The sequence below is a fragment of the Sciurus carolinensis genome, chromosome 2 (genome assembly GCF_902686445.1).
Source record: "Sciurus carolinensis chromosome 2, mSciCar1.2, whole genome shotgun sequence".
In the NCBI taxonomy this organism is placed as follows: Eukaryota; Metazoa; Chordata; class Mammalia; order Rodentia; family Sciuridae; genus Sciurus; species Sciurus carolinensis.
The window spans coordinates 81476242-81493788 of record NC_062214.1 but is presented as its reverse complement, the minus strand read 5'-3'; the positions used below and the strand labels follow the sequence as shown (position 1 = coordinate 81493788).

General features: G+C 53.8%; 2 protein-coding genes across 4 annotated transcripts; one reads left to right on the top strand and one right to left on the bottom strand.

The window, feature by feature from the left end:
- Positions 1 to 315: 315 nt before the first annotated feature.
- Cplx3 (complexin 3) lies at positions 316 to 4128 on the top strand. The gene is made up of 3 exons (XM_047540257.1): positions 316 to 479; positions 1670 to 1757; positions 3750 to 4128. The coding sequence occupies exons 1-3, from the start codon at positions 316 to 318 to the stop codon at positions 3972 to 3974; spliced, it is 477 nt and encodes a 158-aa protein (XP_047396213.1). The 3' UTR covers positions 3975 to 4128.
- A 5835-nt stretch (positions 4129 to 9963) lies between these two features.
- On the bottom strand, positions 9964 to 16963 carry Ulk3 (unc-51 like kinase 3). 3 transcript variants are annotated; one of them, XM_047540237.1, is made up of 16 exons: positions 16582 to 16961; positions 15845 to 15985; positions 15642 to 15762; positions 15108 to 15212; positions 14269 to 14412; positions 14006 to 14088; positions 13323 to 13556; positions 13107 to 13212; positions 12849 to 12889; positions 12480 to 12582; positions 12279 to 12343; positions 12109 to 12187; positions 11998 to 12038; positions 11441 to 11488; positions 11228 to 11294; positions 9964 to 11106 (listed from the first exon to the last, which is right to left on the bottom strand). In XM_047540237.1, exons 1-16 carry the CDS (start codon positions 16681 to 16683, stop codon positions 11090 to 11092), a joined length of 1497 nt encoding a protein of 498 aa, XP_047396193.1. In that variant the 5' UTR covers positions 16684 to 16961; the 3' UTR covers positions 9964 to 11089. The 3 variants fall into 3 exon arrangements, 2 of the variants coding, with proteins under 2 accessions (XP_047396193.1, XP_047396194.1); XM_047540238.1 differs by having other exon boundaries at positions 13401 to 13556; positions 16582 to 16958; XR_007107103.1 differs by lacking the exons at positions 9964 to 11106; positions 11228 to 11294; positions 11441 to 11488; positions 11998 to 12038 and having other exon boundaries at positions 12110 to 12187; positions 12480 to 12599; positions 16582 to 16963.
- Between the last annotated feature and the right edge of the window lie 584 nt (positions 16964 to 17547).

Here is a 17547-nt window from a genome sequence, read left to right as displayed (position 1 = left end):
TCACCGCAGGCCCTAATCCGCTATCAGCAGTGGCCAGCAGAGCTTGGCGTTGAAGGAGGCACGTGGGAGAGGCGGGAGTGAGGAGCGGGCACGTGGTCCAGCCTTCTCAGCCCCGTGCATGCCCCCCGCCCCCCGTGAGGAGGGGTTTGGGAAGGTAGGGGCGGGCCCGGGCGGGGGCGGGCGACAGGCGGCGCAAAGCGTGGGGCGAGGGCTAGCGGCGAGAGCTGTCCGCGGGACCTGGTGCTGAAGTAAGCGCGGACGTGCCAGAGCCCGGTGCGTGGTACCAGACGCCTGGTGCCCCAGCCCGCGAAGACCATGGCGTTCATGGTGAAGACCATGGTGGGTGGCCAGCTGAAGAACCTCACCGGGAGCCTGGGGGGCGGCGAGGACAAGGGGGACGGGGACAAGTCGGCAGCGGAAGCGCAGGGCATGAGCCGAGAGGAGTACGAGGAGTATCAGAAGCAACTGGTGGAAGAGAAGTGAGTGGGATCCCTTCCTGGTTCCAACAACCCCCACACATTCACACAGCTACTGAGCCCACCCCTGGGCCAACCTGGGGGCCCAACTCCCCTCCCCTGCCTTCCTAAAATGTGGTAAAAGGCTGGGAGGTGCCTTCTAGGTTGCTCCCACAACTACCGCTTCTCAAACCCAGGACCCTGTTCCAGCTTTGTACTCTGACCCAGCGGGTGTAGGGGGAGGGGTGATCGATGCCTGGGACAGGGAGCAGGGTGCACGTGCATTTCTGACGAAGCAAATAATCCCTTAATCCGATCTGGTCCTAGCCGCCTGTGTCTTCCAACTGGGGCTCCTTTGAGCCAGAAGCTCTGAGAAAAGCAGCACAGCAGAGGTGGTGGTGGGGGGGCTGAGAGTCATACAGACAGATCTGAGATGGGAGCACTCCTAGATATTGAGGCTACCGTGTTCCAGCAGTCCTGGGACACAGAGGACCTGGGTTGGAGTTAGGGTCTGGACTCAGGCTGTCTGGGTTCAGATCCTGGCTTTGATTCTCATTAGCTAGGTAACGTTAGGCAAGTTACTTAACCTTTCTATGCCTCTTTTCCTCTTCTGGAAAATGGGAATGGTCGTCATAACACATGCTTTATATCTTCATGCCGATTAAATGACTTAATGCATGTAAACCCAGAGCCCGGCACGTGGCAAATCTTCATTAAATGTTACTTGTTATTTCACTTAATCCTGATAGTGTTGTGAGTTGCAATGTCTCATCCCCATTTTACAGAAGAGAAAGGCAAGTAACTTACCTAAAGACATACCTAAAGTGGAAATAGAGCCACAACGGAAACTCAAATCTATTCTTAATACTTTCCCCCCTCACAACACAGTTCCTCAGGGAGGGAAAGATAGGCATGAATCAGAGACCGCAAGGCACATATATTAGAGTCTGCATAGAGGGTTAGACAGACTGACACCAACGCCCTCACAACTCTTTTCAGTGGTGGGTGCAGAGACGGTAGAGGGCACAATGATGGGGAGAAGAAGCAAAGACCAATCTAGTAGGGCCAGGTCAGAGAACCCTAGGTACGCACAGATGAGCGGAGAGACCAATGCAGATTGCTGCCAGTACTGTTGAGACCTCTTTGGACCCTCGCTCGCAGACCCCGCCCCTTCTTTCAGTCCTTGCGTTGACTCCACCCCGGTGCCCTGGCAGGATGGAGCGGGACGCGCAGTTCACGCAGAGGAAGGCCGAGCGGGCCACGCTGCGGAGTCACTTTCGAGACAAGTACCGTCTGCCCAAGGTAGGAGAGCTCAGGCTGTAAGGCTGGGCCGGAACGCTGAGCTCTAGGCTCAGAACTCCTTCATCCTCTCTGGGCACCAGAGCTCTCAGCCCGTGAGACTCACAGGGTGCTTGGTTGAATCTTTCCTTCCCATTCATTTGTTCATTCACTCACTCACGGGCAACCAGCACTGCCAAAAGTGAGGGCTGGTATTTAGGGAAAGCCCAATCCTCCAGAGACTGACAGGTTTGTGTCCCCAACCCTCCACCCCAATCAGGCCTGACCCCTGAAGGCACACAGGAGACAGAAAGTAGATTTTACCACAGGAGTGAGTGCTCTTGGACCTTCTGAATACACGCGGAGGGCAGGCTGGAGGAGAGAAGGCTGTGACTGTGATGTAAGAGGTACCATGTTTTCACGAAATCACCTCAATAATGCTGCTAAGGGGCTGGGGAGATAGCTCAGTCAGTAGAGTGCTTGCTTTGTAAGCACAAGGCCCTGGGTTCCATCCCCAGCACCAAAAAAAAAAAAAAAAAAAAAAAAATGCTGCTAAGTAGCTATCACCCCCACATCTATAAACAAGGAAACTGAGTCTCAGAAAGATTAAAGGATTTGGCTGAGGTCATATAGTCAGTGAGTGATGGGGCTCAAGCCTATGAACACTGAGTCTGTGCTCACTTCAGGCCATAAGGCTGTTTTTCTGGGCATGGGGTCTGCCTGCAGAAAGCAAAGTACCTCCTTGGCTGACAAAGCAGCCAAGATGTATTTCTCAGGAAGTCTCCTGTGCTCCTGTAAGCACTGCAGCACCAGATAGACATGTAAGTATGTTACTTCTGAAACCTAAGAAGGGAACAGAGGCATAAGCCACTCCCAGGATATTACCCTAGTGTGCCTGGAACTGAACTAGACTGAGGGGGAAAGAGAGGTAAAGTGCTATACCACTTCTGATCTTGATCTTCCACTTGAATTGAAATATCAGTGAACATTACCTTCACTCATTCAACAAATGTTTACTGAGCCCCTGGCTGCCTCTGACTTCCCACAGGGCACCAGGCTTTTGGAAGTCTCTCAAAGGGAAAACCAGTCCAAAAAGCCTGCCTGGCCGCAAACCCGGCTAGGAATGGAGTCATTACTCAAATATTTGCATGGAGCGGATAAGACACACAACTCCTGCCATCAGGGAACTCTGAGTCTACTAGAAGAGGCAAGACTAGGATACAACCAAGTAGGACACAAGGTCCCAATGCCTCCCACAGGGACAAAGAAGTGCACTAGCCATGGGCAGGTGCTGTGAAAAGACAGCATAGATGTTGGAATCAGTGACATAGATTTGAGTCTAGCTCCCCTGTTTCCTAGTTGTGTGACCTTGGGCAAGTTACTTACTTAAATTATCTGAACCTCTATTTCCTATTTGTAAAGTGGAGACAGTAGTAACTACCTCCTAGACGATTTATTATTGTGAGAATTAAAAGTACCCAGCTCAACATTAGCCATATAAGAGGAGCTGATAAATGGAATCCATCACTATTATTGGTTATGTCCTTTTGGTGTAGTTAACAATAGTCGTTATGTGACAGTTGATTTTAACAGTGTGACTTCTAGGCATTTTTTCTCTTTACTCACTATGCTAGTCCTTCAGAGTCTCAGAGTGAAGTAAAGCAGTACAAAAGCACAAGGCCTCCAGGCCCATGCATCGAGTGCTTGACCCTGAGATGTTGTGGGTAGGGGTGGAACTCACTGGAACATGGGGCTCAAGAATCTAAGGGCCTGAGCCGGGTGCGATGGTGCACATCCATAATCCCAGTGGCATCAGAGGCTGAGGCAGGAGCATCACAATTTCAAAATCAGCCTGTGCAACTTAGTGAGACCCTGTCTCAAAAAAAAAAAAAAAAAAAAAGTCGGGGACTGAGGTTATGGCTCAGGGGCTGGAACCCAGTCTAGGTTTCTTTCCTGCCACTTCAACTCTGAGTCCTCACAGACCTCTACCTCAACCCCAACCCCTCTTCCCTTCAGAACGAGACAGATGAGAGCCAGATACAGATGGCAGGTGGAGATGTGGAGCTACCCCGGGAGCTGGCCAAGATGATTGAGGAGGACACAGAAGAGGAAGAGGAGAAGGCCTCAGTCCTTGGGCAGCTGTCCAGCCTCCCAGGCTTGGACCTTGGCTCACTCAAGGACAAGGCCCAGACCACACTGGGAGACCTCAAGCAATCAGCTGAGAAGTGCTATATCATGTGACCTCTTCCCCTGGGGTTGTGCATTGGGATGGCCAGAGGGCTGGGTCCACATGAGTTATGAGTGTGTCTCAGTTTCCAGGGACCTATACCCCATTTGGGGCTTTATTTCCCTTCCCCTAACCTAGCCTCAGAACCCTTCTCTTTCACACCCTAAGCCTGACTTCTGGTGTTTCCCTTCCCACTGGGAACAAAGTTTCCATTCCTCATCCTATTCTTTAGGACCCATGCCCCTACTCAGCCTGGGGAGGCCTCCCAAGATTATAGAAATAGGTCCATCCCTCTTTGGGTATGGCCCCAAATTCCTGCACACAGGAGCATTCACAAAAGGACACAAAGACCCTGGCATGTGGGCCACAGATAACCCTGGCACACAAAGACACACATCCCCTGGGTTCCAAGCCCCACTAGCCACCAACCCTCAGATGCTCTCAGAGGGGACTGTAGGAGATACTCTTAGCAGACAGGAGGCCTGCATTCCAATCTCCACCTTTATTGTCCTTAAAGACCATTGCTCTTTCAGGGCCTATTTCATCATCTGGAAAATGGGAACAGACTGAATGATTCCTAAGATTCTTTTTGGCTTGGCATCCCTGGCCACTTGGAGCTGAGCCCACACCCCTCCTTGGGCAGGGCAGCAGCTGCAGTCACAGCCTCAAGCAGCTGCCACTGTGGGCTCTGGGAGCTGTGCAATGCTGGGTGAGGGGCGAAGTGCCAAGGATGGAGCTGGCATTGAACAGTAGCCCAGGCAGCTCCAGGCCTTCTCTGGGCCCAGGGCCCAGCCAAATTCTGTCCTGTTCCTGTAGAACTCTCTCTGGATTCTATAGCTGGAATCTCCTCTCCTAGCTCAGTGAAAAATAAAAATTTCAAATGTCGTGGTTATCTTCCCACTTCTTAATGACCTTGAGTCCTGGAACTCATAGCCCCAAGCCTGCCCTGGAGGGGCATCCTCTACCTCTTTCCTGCAGTGGCATAGGAGGGAGGACAAATCCAGTGCCAGGAGTGGAAGGGTCTTCTGAGTGGAAGGGAACTGCTCCAGCGCCAGCCCCTATGAGATATTCTAGCTCTACCCTCTCAGGGCCATGCGGGAGAGTGGGATCTGCACTGACCAAGTAGCCAGTCTAGCCTGGGGCCAGATGAATAGGCCTGGGCTCTGGGCTTTGAGGCGGATGTGATGGTCAGATGGATGGGGATATATGTGGGGAGGTGGGGACCTTCAGGGCATTACCTGGATCCACAGGAACTGCCACAACTCAACCACCGCTGTCTGCGGCACCTGTGCCTACTATCCCTTCCCCACCTAGGAGATGGAGGATGTAACAGAAAGAAGCAGGGAACCTATGCTCCAGCTTGACTAGAACGTGGCTTTCGGCACGTTCCCTTCCTCTCTGAGCCTGTTTGCCCCTGTAAAATGAAAAATGCCACCACCCCCAAATAACAATAGCACATGTTTCAAAGGGTGACTTCTTTTCTTCAGGGGTATTGGGGATCAAATGCCAGACCTAAGGCATAGTAGGCACTGAGTACACCTCCAGCTTCAAAGGGTGACCATTTGTAAAGCCCTTGACACATAATAGACCATATCAATAAGTGGTAACTCATTGTTTAAAAACAGGAGTGGGGTGGGACCCGAGGTCATGTGACACTGTGTAGTCTGGCACCCTCCTAAGGTGGTCTGAGGTGAGGCAGAAAGCTGGTCCTATTCCAGAGCTTGGTGTATTCAGAAGAGCTTGTGTCTAGGCAGCGAAGAATGTTTTTGAATTTTTAAAACAATGAAAAAATGAAGAGCCCAAATGTCATCCTGCTCACCTGTGGTGCCCAGGGTGGGTGGAGCAGAGTGTCCTGGAGACTCCTGGAGCAAACCAGTCACCCTGAGTCATCTGCGGAAGGAAGGAAGTGCTGCAGGCGACCCCGGGTGCCCCTCCACCCCACAGGCTCAGGCCCCACTGTGGGAAAGCCTTCCGTGGTGTGGTTGTCGGGGAAAAGTTCCCATCAGGTTCCCTTTGTAAAATAAGAAGAAGGAACATAAACGCTCGAGCAGTGGGTAATGTGGGAGTGGGAGAGGGGAGAAAGAAGGCAAGGAGTTGGGAGTGGGGAGCAAAAGGGACCCAGGCCCGGGATGGAGGCAGAGCTGCTTGGGCTGTCACATGGGCCTCGCCCTCCTGAGCAGCTCCCAGGAGACCCTGGGGAAGGGCCTGGCAGCCACTGCACACGAACCCCTCCTGACCTTCCCCAAGCTAGAGGAGCCCCAAGCCAGGTGGGGGATGTGTGTGTGTGGGCTGCCTCAGTAGCGTCAGCAGCAGGACCCACGTCAGCACTCCACCCTCCGGGGCCCTTCTGCCTAATGGGATTGGACAGCCCCCTTCCCCCTCAGTGCTCTGCAGGGCCGAGAGCCAGCCTGGGGTGGCAGGCGCTGTGTGTGTGTGGTGGGGGTGACTGGGAGACACTCAATGAACCCTGTCAAAGCAGGGCTGTTTGGCGCCTGGAGTCAGAAAGTGGAGGGGACTGACCCTCCACACTGGCTCCTCACTCATCTTGGGAACCCCATGAGGCCCTGACCTGTCTGCACTGCCCCTGGAATGGAGTAGAGGAGGCTACCAGGCAGAAGGGGCCAGTTCTGGAGCTCAGGCAGAGATGGGCGAGAAGGGCAGGCTGAGGGGTCTGCTTCTGCTGGCCTTTACCTGTTTCCCCGTCAGCTTTGCTCTCTGGGTTTCTCTCTGTTTGTATCCCTCTCACCCGTGTCCTCCCACCCTCTGTCTGCCTCATCCTGGCTCAGTGCCTGTCCTGCACTCCTACCTTCCAGGGGGCTTACCTGATCAAGCTGGAGCCTCTCCTCCCAGGCCCTCAGGTCCTGGATGCACTCACTTCCTCTCTTCCTATCCTGTCTCTACCCTTTCTTACTGTAGACAATCATTCCATCACTGGTCCATCCACCTGGTGTGATGTAAAGGTCACAGAGAAAGCTACTTGCTACTAAAACTTCCCTTTTCACAGTGTCCAAAACCCTAATACTGCCAGATTTCGTGCTGCACACCTGTAATCCCAGCGGCTCAGGGGGCTAAGGCAGGAGGATCAAGAGTTCAAAGCCAGCCTCAGCAATTTAGCGAGGCACTGAGCAATTCAGTGAGACCCTGTCTCTAAATAAAATACAAAAAAAGGCTGGGGCTGGGGTTCAGTGGTTAAGTGCCCCTGAGTTCAATCCCCAGTACCAAAAATATAACAACAATAAAACCCTACTATCATCATCAGGCATCATAGCTTGGAGCCTGATGCTCTGGGCCTTCTCCTTTCCTGCTACCCTCCTGTCCTTTACCCCTCTTTCCTTCCTTCTTTCCCTTGCAGGCAGGTGGTGAGAAAACCCTTTTGTCCTCACTCCCTATCACATGCTTTTTCAAGGGGAAATGGGAGACCGAGATGGCTGGCCTCCCCTCCCACCATTCAGGAGCTCTGACTCCACAGTACAAAGGATTTTGGGAAGATTGGTGGTGCCCCTGAACCCTACCTAAGGAAACCCCAGTCCCCTTCTGCCTTGAATCCACTCAACCAGACAGCTCAGACCCAGCTCCCAGTGGGAGGAGGGGTGCAGAAAAAACAAGTGACTTTCCTGAGGCCAGCTGGTCCCCAGGGAGGAGTTGGGGAGGGTGACCAGCGTTTGGAGTGCGTAGGATCTCCCTTTCCCCAATAGCCAGATGGTCCTTCCTTAGACACTGGAGGCCGCAGGCAGGCACTGGGGACATTTGGGGCATGCTAACTTGCTGAGCCAAGCTGCTGACAATGCCTACTGACCCAGCTGATGCTCAGGCCTGGGAGGTGGGAGCTTCTGTCTCCCATCCCACAAATCTGAAGCTGCAGTAGGGCTGGGGAACCACAAAGCTCACTACCTTGCCTCTAACTGGGTACCCATCAGGCATCACCATTCCTTGAGTCTGCATGAGGCTTAAGAAGTCTGGGTGGCCTGGGTCCAGAACAGCAGCAATGTTAAGGCTGCCTCAGTCTCATTCAGCAAGAGATATGCCTGTGTGTGAGGAGTTGCAGTCTGCATGGGGACCTTCAGGCATGTGAGCTTGGACATGGCTTTTTGTGTTTGTGTCTATGGGATTTCAAGAGTGTAGGTGTGGGTGTGTTATGCTGGAGTATTCATTGATGCACCTCATCCCTCAAGCCTCAGCCTCAGTATGAGCCATCTCACTCAGGGAGGGGTTGAATGCTGGACAGCATCCTGGCCTCTGAGGCAAGAGTCTTTCTAGATAACGTCCTGCAGGAACCAGGATTCTATATCCTTTCTTGTATTCCCAGGAAGTCAAAGAATGCGCAGGCCAGGGACAGGGAAATTTGGAACCCTCAATATGCTCTAGAAGTGGCCCTTGGGAGATAAGAGGGCCCAGATTGGTCTGGTGCTGGATTTTTTTTTTTTTTTTTTTTTTTTTGTACCAGAGAGTGAACCCAGGAGTGCTTAACCACCAAGCCACATCCCCAGCCCTTTACATATACATATGTATACACACACACACACACACACACACACACACACACACACATTTTATTAGAGACAGGGTCTGGCTGATGCTCAGGGCCTAAGTTGCTGAAGCTGAGTTTGAACTCGTGATCCTCCTGCCTCAGACTCCTGAATTGCTGGGATTACAGGCATGCACCTCCATAAACAACCTGCTCCAAAGAGGAAAAGTGTTTGGTCCATTTGTAGGTTCCTCACCGGCCTCTTCCATTAGAAGGAAGCCCCTAGAGAGCCTACCTCCTCCCTTGCCCCTAGCCTTCCAACAGCACTGTCTTGTCTCCCTTGCAGGTGGCTGGGACACAGAACCAGCCTGGAGCCCATCCACCTAACGCTCTGCCCAGGGAGAGCCCCTTCCCAGGGCCTGAGACTTCCGTTTCCTGTACCTAACCCTTCATATGGGCCCACTCCTCTCCATACCCACATTGTCTAAGCCTTTGAGGCTCCTGTTCTCCATCACTTGATGTAAATACCAGAAATAAACCATTGGGGTCAGTGAGTCAAACCTCTCCCCTTCATCCTTTCCACTCTCCCTCCCAGCCCATCTTCTTCACTTACCCATCCAAAAGGTCCATTCATTCTCCTCCTTCCACCTATTGCAATCTTTTTTTTTTGGTCCAGTTTTGAAGATGTTATGAAATGTTTCTCTCCCTAGATCTGAACATTTTATTGAATTTACCACACGCCAAGCCCATGTACACCAACTCTTTACACATTCCCATGGGGCACATTTCCTCATCCTCATTTTATGGAGAAATAAACAGGCTAATTGATGGGTCCACAGTCAAGTGGCAGTGAAGATTTTAGCCTGCTCCTCCTGCCCTCTGGCACTGCTCTACAGTGCCCTCCAATGGCCAGGTCAAAGGCTTCAGGGGAATTCCTTCCCTGGGTCTGCTCCATTCCCTTATCAGAAGCCACTGAACCCATGTGGAAGACAGCAGCTTGGTACTGAGGAATCTGAGGAACAGCTTCTGGGTGGCTGCCCTGAGGTGTTCGGCCATTCTCTTAAACCTCAAAGACGTTCTCAACAAGGGCTGGTCACACCAAGAGCACAGAATCTGCTAGAAATGACTCCAGTTTGGGGTTTGGCGAGTTAGATATGAGAACAAGACATCCAAAAATGTCCTTTTCTCCAATCCAGTTCAATGCTTACTTGCAGGCCACGCATAAGGGGCTGTGGTAGGGTCCCCTGGCTGGGGGAGAGTGTATGGTGCAAAGGGCAGAGCATCTGAAGACTGCCTCCAGTCCCAGAACAGCTCTGAGCAAAGGGAAAGGGCCTTGCTTCCGTGTCCCCACTGGCAGAAATGGCAGCGGGCTGACTCTTCTCGATTCCCAAAAGCTGAAGGCAGGAAGCAGATGTGCCTATCACTTCCTGCAGTGATTTCCCTAGACCTACCTCAGGTTCCCCAAATTTCCTGGGTTTTCTCACCCCAGCCTATGAACAGGGCTACTTCTCCTGTTTTCCTTAGGGCAAGAAGAGATGTGCAAATACCAAAAATAATTTAATAGAAAAACAATGAATTGCAGTTTTTACACCCAGCCTCCTGCAGAGAAGACAGTCAACACTTGACTTAAGAAGGTCTTTGTGTGTGTGTGTGTTTCTAGGGATTTAGAATCCCCAGGCATTTAAGGGCATAAGTGTTAGAAACCCTCTCTGGTATGTACATTCTTCTCCAGGTTACATTCACTTTGCCCTCACGAGAGCCCATGCCGTGGGCTGTGGAGGTATCTGTGACCCCACTGAAGAGATGGGGAGGCCCAGAAAAAGGAAGGGACTTAAATAGGGTCACACACTGGGGTAGTGGCAGTGCTAGGCCTAGGACTACATATCCTCAACAGTGCTGGGTGCCTGCAGCCTCTCTTAGGATCAGCATTTCTTAACCACTCCCCTGATTCCAGGTTCGAATTCCAGTACGAGGCCTACCCTGCAGCTAGTGTGGTGTGTTCCCCAAATAGGACAGAACTGGGAGAGATGAGGATTGAGGACCCCTCCCCTGTGCCAGGGCAAATTTGTACCACCCCTGCCAAGGACATTACTTTCATGCTTGAAGGATTATCTTAAAGTACAGAGATGGTAGGCAGGAAGGAGATCCCAGGAAGATTGCCGAGTTCCACAGGGCTGAGTGCACCGTGTAGTGGGTGGTCCCTAAGGGGTCCTGGAGTGCCTATTCCAGTGGAGGAGGAAGATGAGCTGGAATACCCACTCCCAGGAAGGGTGGGTCCAGGGTATGGCTGCCTGCTGGCAGGGATAGTGCAAGAGCAAAAGTGCAGAGGGCTCCCTGCCCTACTCTCAAAGCAAGACTCATAAATGGCTTAATGACCCAAACTGACAGGCTCAGGACCCAGCAGTCACCAAATAACAAAGGTCTCATGAAAGAAACTCTCCTCTTACAGTCCTGCCTCCAGCACTCCCAGCACATCACATGGGCCAAGAGGCCCTCTGTGGGGTGGGCAGTATTGCCAGAGACTCTGGAATATGGGGGGTCTCAGAAGTGTTCATCCGGGCAGTCCCCCAGATCTGCAAAGGGTCACTTAATTCTGGGTGTCAGCCTGGATTAGCGTGCCCCTTCACTCCAGGTGTCACGTGCTGTCCAGTCATTCTTCTGAGGTCACTGCAGGGTGCAAGCTAAGGAGGAGGAAAGGGGAAGGGTCAGGCTGAGGTCTCTGGAAAGAGAGGCAGAAACCTGGGTCATCCTCAGCCCTCATCCCTCCTTTTGTGGAATGTCAGACTCCAAAGCAGGACTCACAGCTACGAACTGACTCTGACAGCCCCTCCTTGTCCAGAGTCTCTGCTTCCCAGCGAGATTCCCTCATCTGTGGAACATAAAGGTAGCACAAAGGGTAGGCAGCCAGAGATGGACACGAGAGTCACAGAATATGCAAAGGGGGCAGAGGACAGGCAGTCACAAGCACAGAGAACCCAGAAACCCTCACCCCAAGATGGCCCCCCTTGTGCCTACCTTGACCTGCTCCTTCAGGTATTCAGCTCGAGCCATGAGATTCTGAACCTGTACAGTGAAGATATGCCCATGGGTGGGGGCAGGACCTAAATTTGAGCTCCTCCTCACGTTTTTTAAAAAATTTTTTTGTTTAGTTGTTGATAGACCTTTATTTTATTTATTAATTACTTGTATGTGGTGCTGAGAAATGAACCCAGTGCCTCACACATGCTAGGCAAGTGTTCCACCACTGAGATACAATTCCAGTCCCTCCTCCTCGGTCTTGATGCTCTCCAGAACCCTCTGCCCCATTAAAACAGTCTCCCTTTTGGTTCCTTTTATGCTGCCTCTTCCAGGAGGCCTTTCAGGCTGCAGCAGCCCACCACTTCCTGCTGATCTGAGCATCCCAGCCCTGGGCCATAAGGTTTGACTCTCAGACTTGGAACACACCAAGGGAAGGACACTTGGAAAAACCAAAGGGAAGGGAGCTCCACAGAGAATCCAAGGAGTTTCCACAGATAAGAATAGAATAAAGGGGAAGAGAAAGCCCCCATCAGCCTCCCAACCCTAGTGGGCACCTCAGTGTGAAGCAGCTCCCGCCTCCGGCCTGGGGGCTCTCCTGTAAAGAGAGGGCAGGTGGTGAGGGCAAGGCCTCCTGCGGCCTGTTGCGGGTGGTGCTGGTACCTCACCTGCCAGCAGTAGCAGCAGCTCCCCCAGGCTCTGTTGGTACAGGTCCAGGGCATCCTGGTCTCCACTGGCCTCCTCTTCCTGCAGCCACAAGGATAGGACACTAGGTCATTTAGGATCACATCTTGAATTCCTCCCTAGTCTATGGAGAAACGTCCCACTGGGCACAAACCTTGGCCATGGCAGCCGAAGCCACTTCCAGGGCAGCTAGGAGGCGTGGCTTGTCCCGGGCCATCTCTGGGATGAGGACACAAAGGCTCAGGGTAAGGGGCCCAGTTTTTTCATCACAGGGGGCCTACCTCAACCTGCTTCCCCTCAGGCTGGAGGGAGGCCTGCTGCGGGGCTGATGGATAAGCCAGGAACTTAAGCCTACCTCTGAGCAGGTCTCTGGCTGAAGTTCCCTGCCTCAGCAGGGCCTCATTGGAGGAGGAGATGACGACCTTGAGCTCCTCAGCCCGGGACATGTACTGCCCGACCTGTAGGAAGTGAGGGGCTGAGGAGAGGAGAGCTGATCCCCATCTGCCTCCCTGTGGCACCCACCTCCCATTCTCCTTCTGGGTCTTCAGTAACTCTCTCAAGTTATAACCACATCAGGGGTCAAATGAAGCTGGTCTGACCCCTCCCCAGCCCTGTGTTATGGAAGAGGAAGTTCCAATTCTAAGACAGCCATTCCCCAGAGGCCCTGGGATCCATGGACCCTCTCCACTCACACCTACCCTTTTCCTCCTAGGACCTCACCCACCTTTGCCTTAATTGCCTCCTTCCGCTGGGCATCCACTTCATCTGCAGAAGGTGGGGGTTCACATGAGGAGTCTGGAGGGAACACCTATGCCACACCAAGTCCCCAGAATCCCCCAAACACCAAGTTCCAGGTTTATCCTCTGCCTTGTCTCTCATAAGATCCTGGATAGGAAACTTCCTCTGGAATCCATCACTGCAGATAGAGTTGACCCCCATTCCTGCTGCGCTCAGGGACTACAGGGCTCAGGCTGGAACTCACAGTGCAGGGCAGGCACAAAGAAGTCCAGAGCCTTGCAGTAGAGAGATAAGGCGGCCGCAGGGTCCCCCTCCTGGTCCTTCTTCACAGCCTCTACCACCAGGGCAGTCTGGGGACAGGCAGATGAGGAGTTGGGCCCACCCCCAGACTCCCACACTCACCAGGATAGGGCTGAGATAAACCCCCTGAACCCACCCTCAGTCTCTGTGGGCGAGTCACCTTTTCACCACCAAAGGGAGCAGATAAGACGTCCCCACACATGCCCTTATTCCGCCACATCCCGGTCGGCCTGCTTACTGCTCGTGCCAAGCTCTCCCTGCTAGGCATGTGCTCCAGGTCTACCCAGGGGTGGGTGAAGAAATCCTGGAAGGAGATCCGACGGCTGGGGTCCCGCTCCAGGAGCCGCTGCAGTAGGTCACGGCAGTCTCGGGAGAGCGGGGGCCTCAGTGGGAGCTGTGGGGAGGGGAGGGCAGGGACAGATGTTTCTGGGCTCCAGCACCTCAGCCCGAGCTCAGGGCCCTGTAAGGAACTCCACAGGCACATGTTTGACAGGTGGAGAACCTGAGATCTAGAAGGAACAAGGTGGGTCAAGGTGACAGAGCCCGTGAAGAGTCAGCCTCATTCCCCAGGCTCTTGCCCACAGCTGGAGTAGAGCCTTGTCTGTGGGTCCCTCCCTCCATCCCTGCACTATGTTCCCAGGAAGTTTGGGTTTGGCTCTGCTGTGGCCTGCCTCTGTCTGCTGTGGACTGTCCCGGGTCCCTGGAATGCATCTGAGTCCCACCTTCCTTCCGTGCTAGAGCCTGTCCCGTGAACATGGAGATGGCTTGGGGCCCACACTGCAATTTGTGTAAGGCCCTGACTCCCTCCACCCCATAATGGTTGCTAAGGCCCTGCAGACCCACCTCAATAACCCGGTTGCTTCGGATCTTCTCTTCCAGCTCCAAGAATGACCTGGAGGCAAAGGGGGGCTGCCCGAAGAGGGCTTCTGTGGGAGGGAGGCAGAGGGGAGGTTGGGAAGAGAGGGGACCTGATGTCCCTCAGAGCAGGGCCCCAGATCAATAAAACTGGAGTTCTTGTTTATATCCAAGAGGTCCAGGGAAGCCTTACCAGAGGACACACAGTCCAGCCCTTGGGGTGGGGTGGGAGCAGGGGACAGAGGTCTCACCATACAGGATGACCCCTACGGACCAGAGGTCCACACGGGCGTCATATTGTCGCTGACACACCATCTCAGGGGCCATGTAGAGGGGGGAACCGCGGAGTACATGCTTCTCATCCCATGGGGACATGTGCTGTGCGAAGCCAAAGTCTGCAGGTAAGAGGCCAGGCAGTAGGGCTCGAACTCCAGCTGCTTCCACTTGTAGCCTATAAAGCCTCACCCCCAGCTCTGGCAGGGCTCTTCCCCACCCTCCAGACTCACCACCAGGATCAATCCTACTTCCCAGCCTGTGCAACATCTCCTACATCTTCCTCTGGGTGTGGAAATTCCACCCACCCTGCACAGTCTCTCCAGGCATCTGCTTCCCAGGAAGCCACCTGATCACACCAGCTAGGCAGATAAGGGCCTGGCCCTCACTGTTCACCAGGCTTAGGCTACACCATGTTCTCTGGTCTCCAGCGTCAAGTCCATTCTTGTCCAAATCGTATCAGGGGCCACAACCACTCTTACCCCCACCATGCCCCCTTTAAGACTACCTTAGATTGAGTCACAGTTTGAGAAACAATCCAGTCCAGTCCCTAGTCACACACTGATACTGTTTTCAGACTGAACCCCAAACCCGACAGATAGTGAGCCCCAACTGACTACAACTTAGTCCTAACTCCGCCCATTACACTGCCGAGTTAAGTGTGGGCAGCCTAAGAAAGCTCCTACCTTCCAATGATGGGGCCCAGCCCTGGATCTATCAGCCTGTCACTGTCATGACTCAACAGGGTTCTGCCAGGCAGAGGGAGCCCTCTGCTCACCCATCCAAAACCTTCACCCCTGCTGTTCCAGATTCAGACCTGCCAGTTTAAGATGGGGTTTCTCCAAGGAACTCAGCAGAATGTTCTGTGGCTTCAGATCCAGGTGAGAAATGTTTCGTTCATGCAGAAACTGCAGGGCACTAGCTGGGGAGCAGGACCCAAGCAGAGAGACAAGTCAGAGAAGCCCCCTCTCCTGCCTTCCTCTCCCCTCCCCACCCACCTTTCCCCTCTAGACTTTTCACAAGCCTCCTGAAATGCCCTGGCCCTTTAGATTTTGTATTTTTCCTTGCTAATGCTCTTGGGTTCCACTTACTGGGCCCTGGAATGTTGGATAAAGTTCTCATATTATGTTCCACATGTAGAAGCCTGAACTCTCCACAGATGGAGGCTCCTGCCTCTCTCATAGCACCCTGAAGCTAGGGTTGGAACATGGAAAAGACAGGGCCCTAAAAATTCCTAAGCAGCAGGAAGTTGCAAAGCAATGTCAGGGCTCTAAGCCAGGGGGTGCGGGTAGGATACAGAAGGTAGAGAGAACAGGGGAAGAATTGTGAGGCTGGGATCAGAGGCTTATACCCAATTGCTGCATGAAGACTCGAGCCACCTTCTCAGGCAGAATCCTTCGGGTATGGATGAATCGAGATAGGTCACCTCCCGCACAGAACTCCATGATGAGGTAGATATTGTCACTGTCCCACTACAATTAGAGATAGAGAAGTAGCCTAAAGAGTGCGTCCCTTTTCCAGCCACCTTGGGGGAGCCCCATCCCAGGTCCACACCTGGAAGTCTTTCAGTTGCACAATATGGGGGTGCCGAATGCCCTTGAGGATCTCAATCTCAGTCAGGAGGTTTTCCACCGATGCCTTGTTCAGACTTTTCTTGGCCACACACTTTATCGCTACCACCTCTCGAGTGTCCTTCTGTTGGAAAGGTGATTTGAGGGCTCTGCGTTGAGGTGGCCAGGGCCTTGCCTCAATGGAAGGGACCCTTTGCTCCCTTCCCCATCCCTGGACCTGCCACCCACACCAGCCTCCTGGTGGAAATCCCAGTTTTTATTTCTCAGGTCCACGAGGCAGCTGGACTCTGGAATCCTGGCTTCAGGACCTGGCCTGGTGTTCTCGAACATTCTGCAACCCGACCCTCACTGCACCGCATTCTACGGTGCCCACGCAAAGGCATGCCACTCAGTGTTCTAGAACTGCCACTCCGCCCCCTAACTGGTCCTGCCTTCTGGAGTCCAGTCCTAGACTCCTCCCAGTCCACCCGGCAACTTCCGTTTTGAGCCGGTTCCTCGGCCACTGACACCTAGGTTCCGCCCAGGTCTCCACCCGCCCCCTCCAGAGCAAACAGTGGGGGTATACTTGTGTTTGTTTTGAAGACCCAGGAGTGGCAGTGAGCTCCACCCTCCTGCACCCAGGGTTAGCCTAGGGCTAGGCAGGCCGCCGGCCCTACGAGGTCTCTTAACCCCACAGGTCTCCCGGGTCGGCGGACACAGGGGCGGCTCGCCCACACCCACCTTGGCGTAGGCCTTGTACACGGTGGCGTACGTGCCACTGCCCAGGCGTTCGGTGAGGATGAAGCCGTCCAGCCGCGGAGGACCCCAGCCGGGCCCTGCCATCCCGCGCCCGCCCGCAGGCGCTTCCGGGTTCCCGGCGCCGTTTCGGGCGGGCAGCCGAACCCACCGCTTGCACGGCGACCTGGCAGGGATCCACGCGGCCCTAGCACCGCCCTCCGGAAGTGCAGCTGGGCCCCGCCCCGCTCCGAGGCTCCTTCTCCTCCCACTCCCGCACCTGGCCCTGGACGTCCTCCGCCAGAACCCTCAAGGCCTTTGTGGGGTCAATGAAGTCTCTGCGAGCCGAACGAAAGCAAGCCGAGGACCGCAGATTCGTCACACGGGGACTCCTACCCGGGCGCAGGCAGCGTCCAGAGATAACCCACGTGAGGGGGCGGGAGGGGAGGAGCCCGGTGAACAGGTGCGTGAGGGGGCGGGGAGATTCCTGGAGGGAACCCGATCGCTCTACCGAAGGCAAGACTAGCCGCCTTGCCCGGCGGTGGTAGCTCACGCCGGTAATTCCCGCGACTCTGGAGGCTGAGGCAGGAGGATTGCAAGTTCCAGGTCAGCCTCGGCAATTTAGCGAGACTGTCTCAAAAAATAAAAAGGGTTAGGGATGTAGCTCAGTGGTAAATTGCCACCCTCCCCCCACCCCCGGGTTCATTCTGAAGGGTTATGGAAAATAATATTCCTGCAACATAGCCCCCAAAGGAAAATGGAGAGGGGTGCTCAGGAGGAGGGAGGGGAAACTAGCCAAGGAACAATGGGCCCCGGGGAAAGGGGCGAATACTGAATGCTGGGCCCTAAGCCGTGACCTTCCCCCAGGGCTAATTAGTCCTAAACTGAAGCACAGCAAATACCAATGAGCAAGATTTGAGTACTCATCCCTGGAATCTGGACTCATCTCTCCCCAGACAACACTGAGTTTCA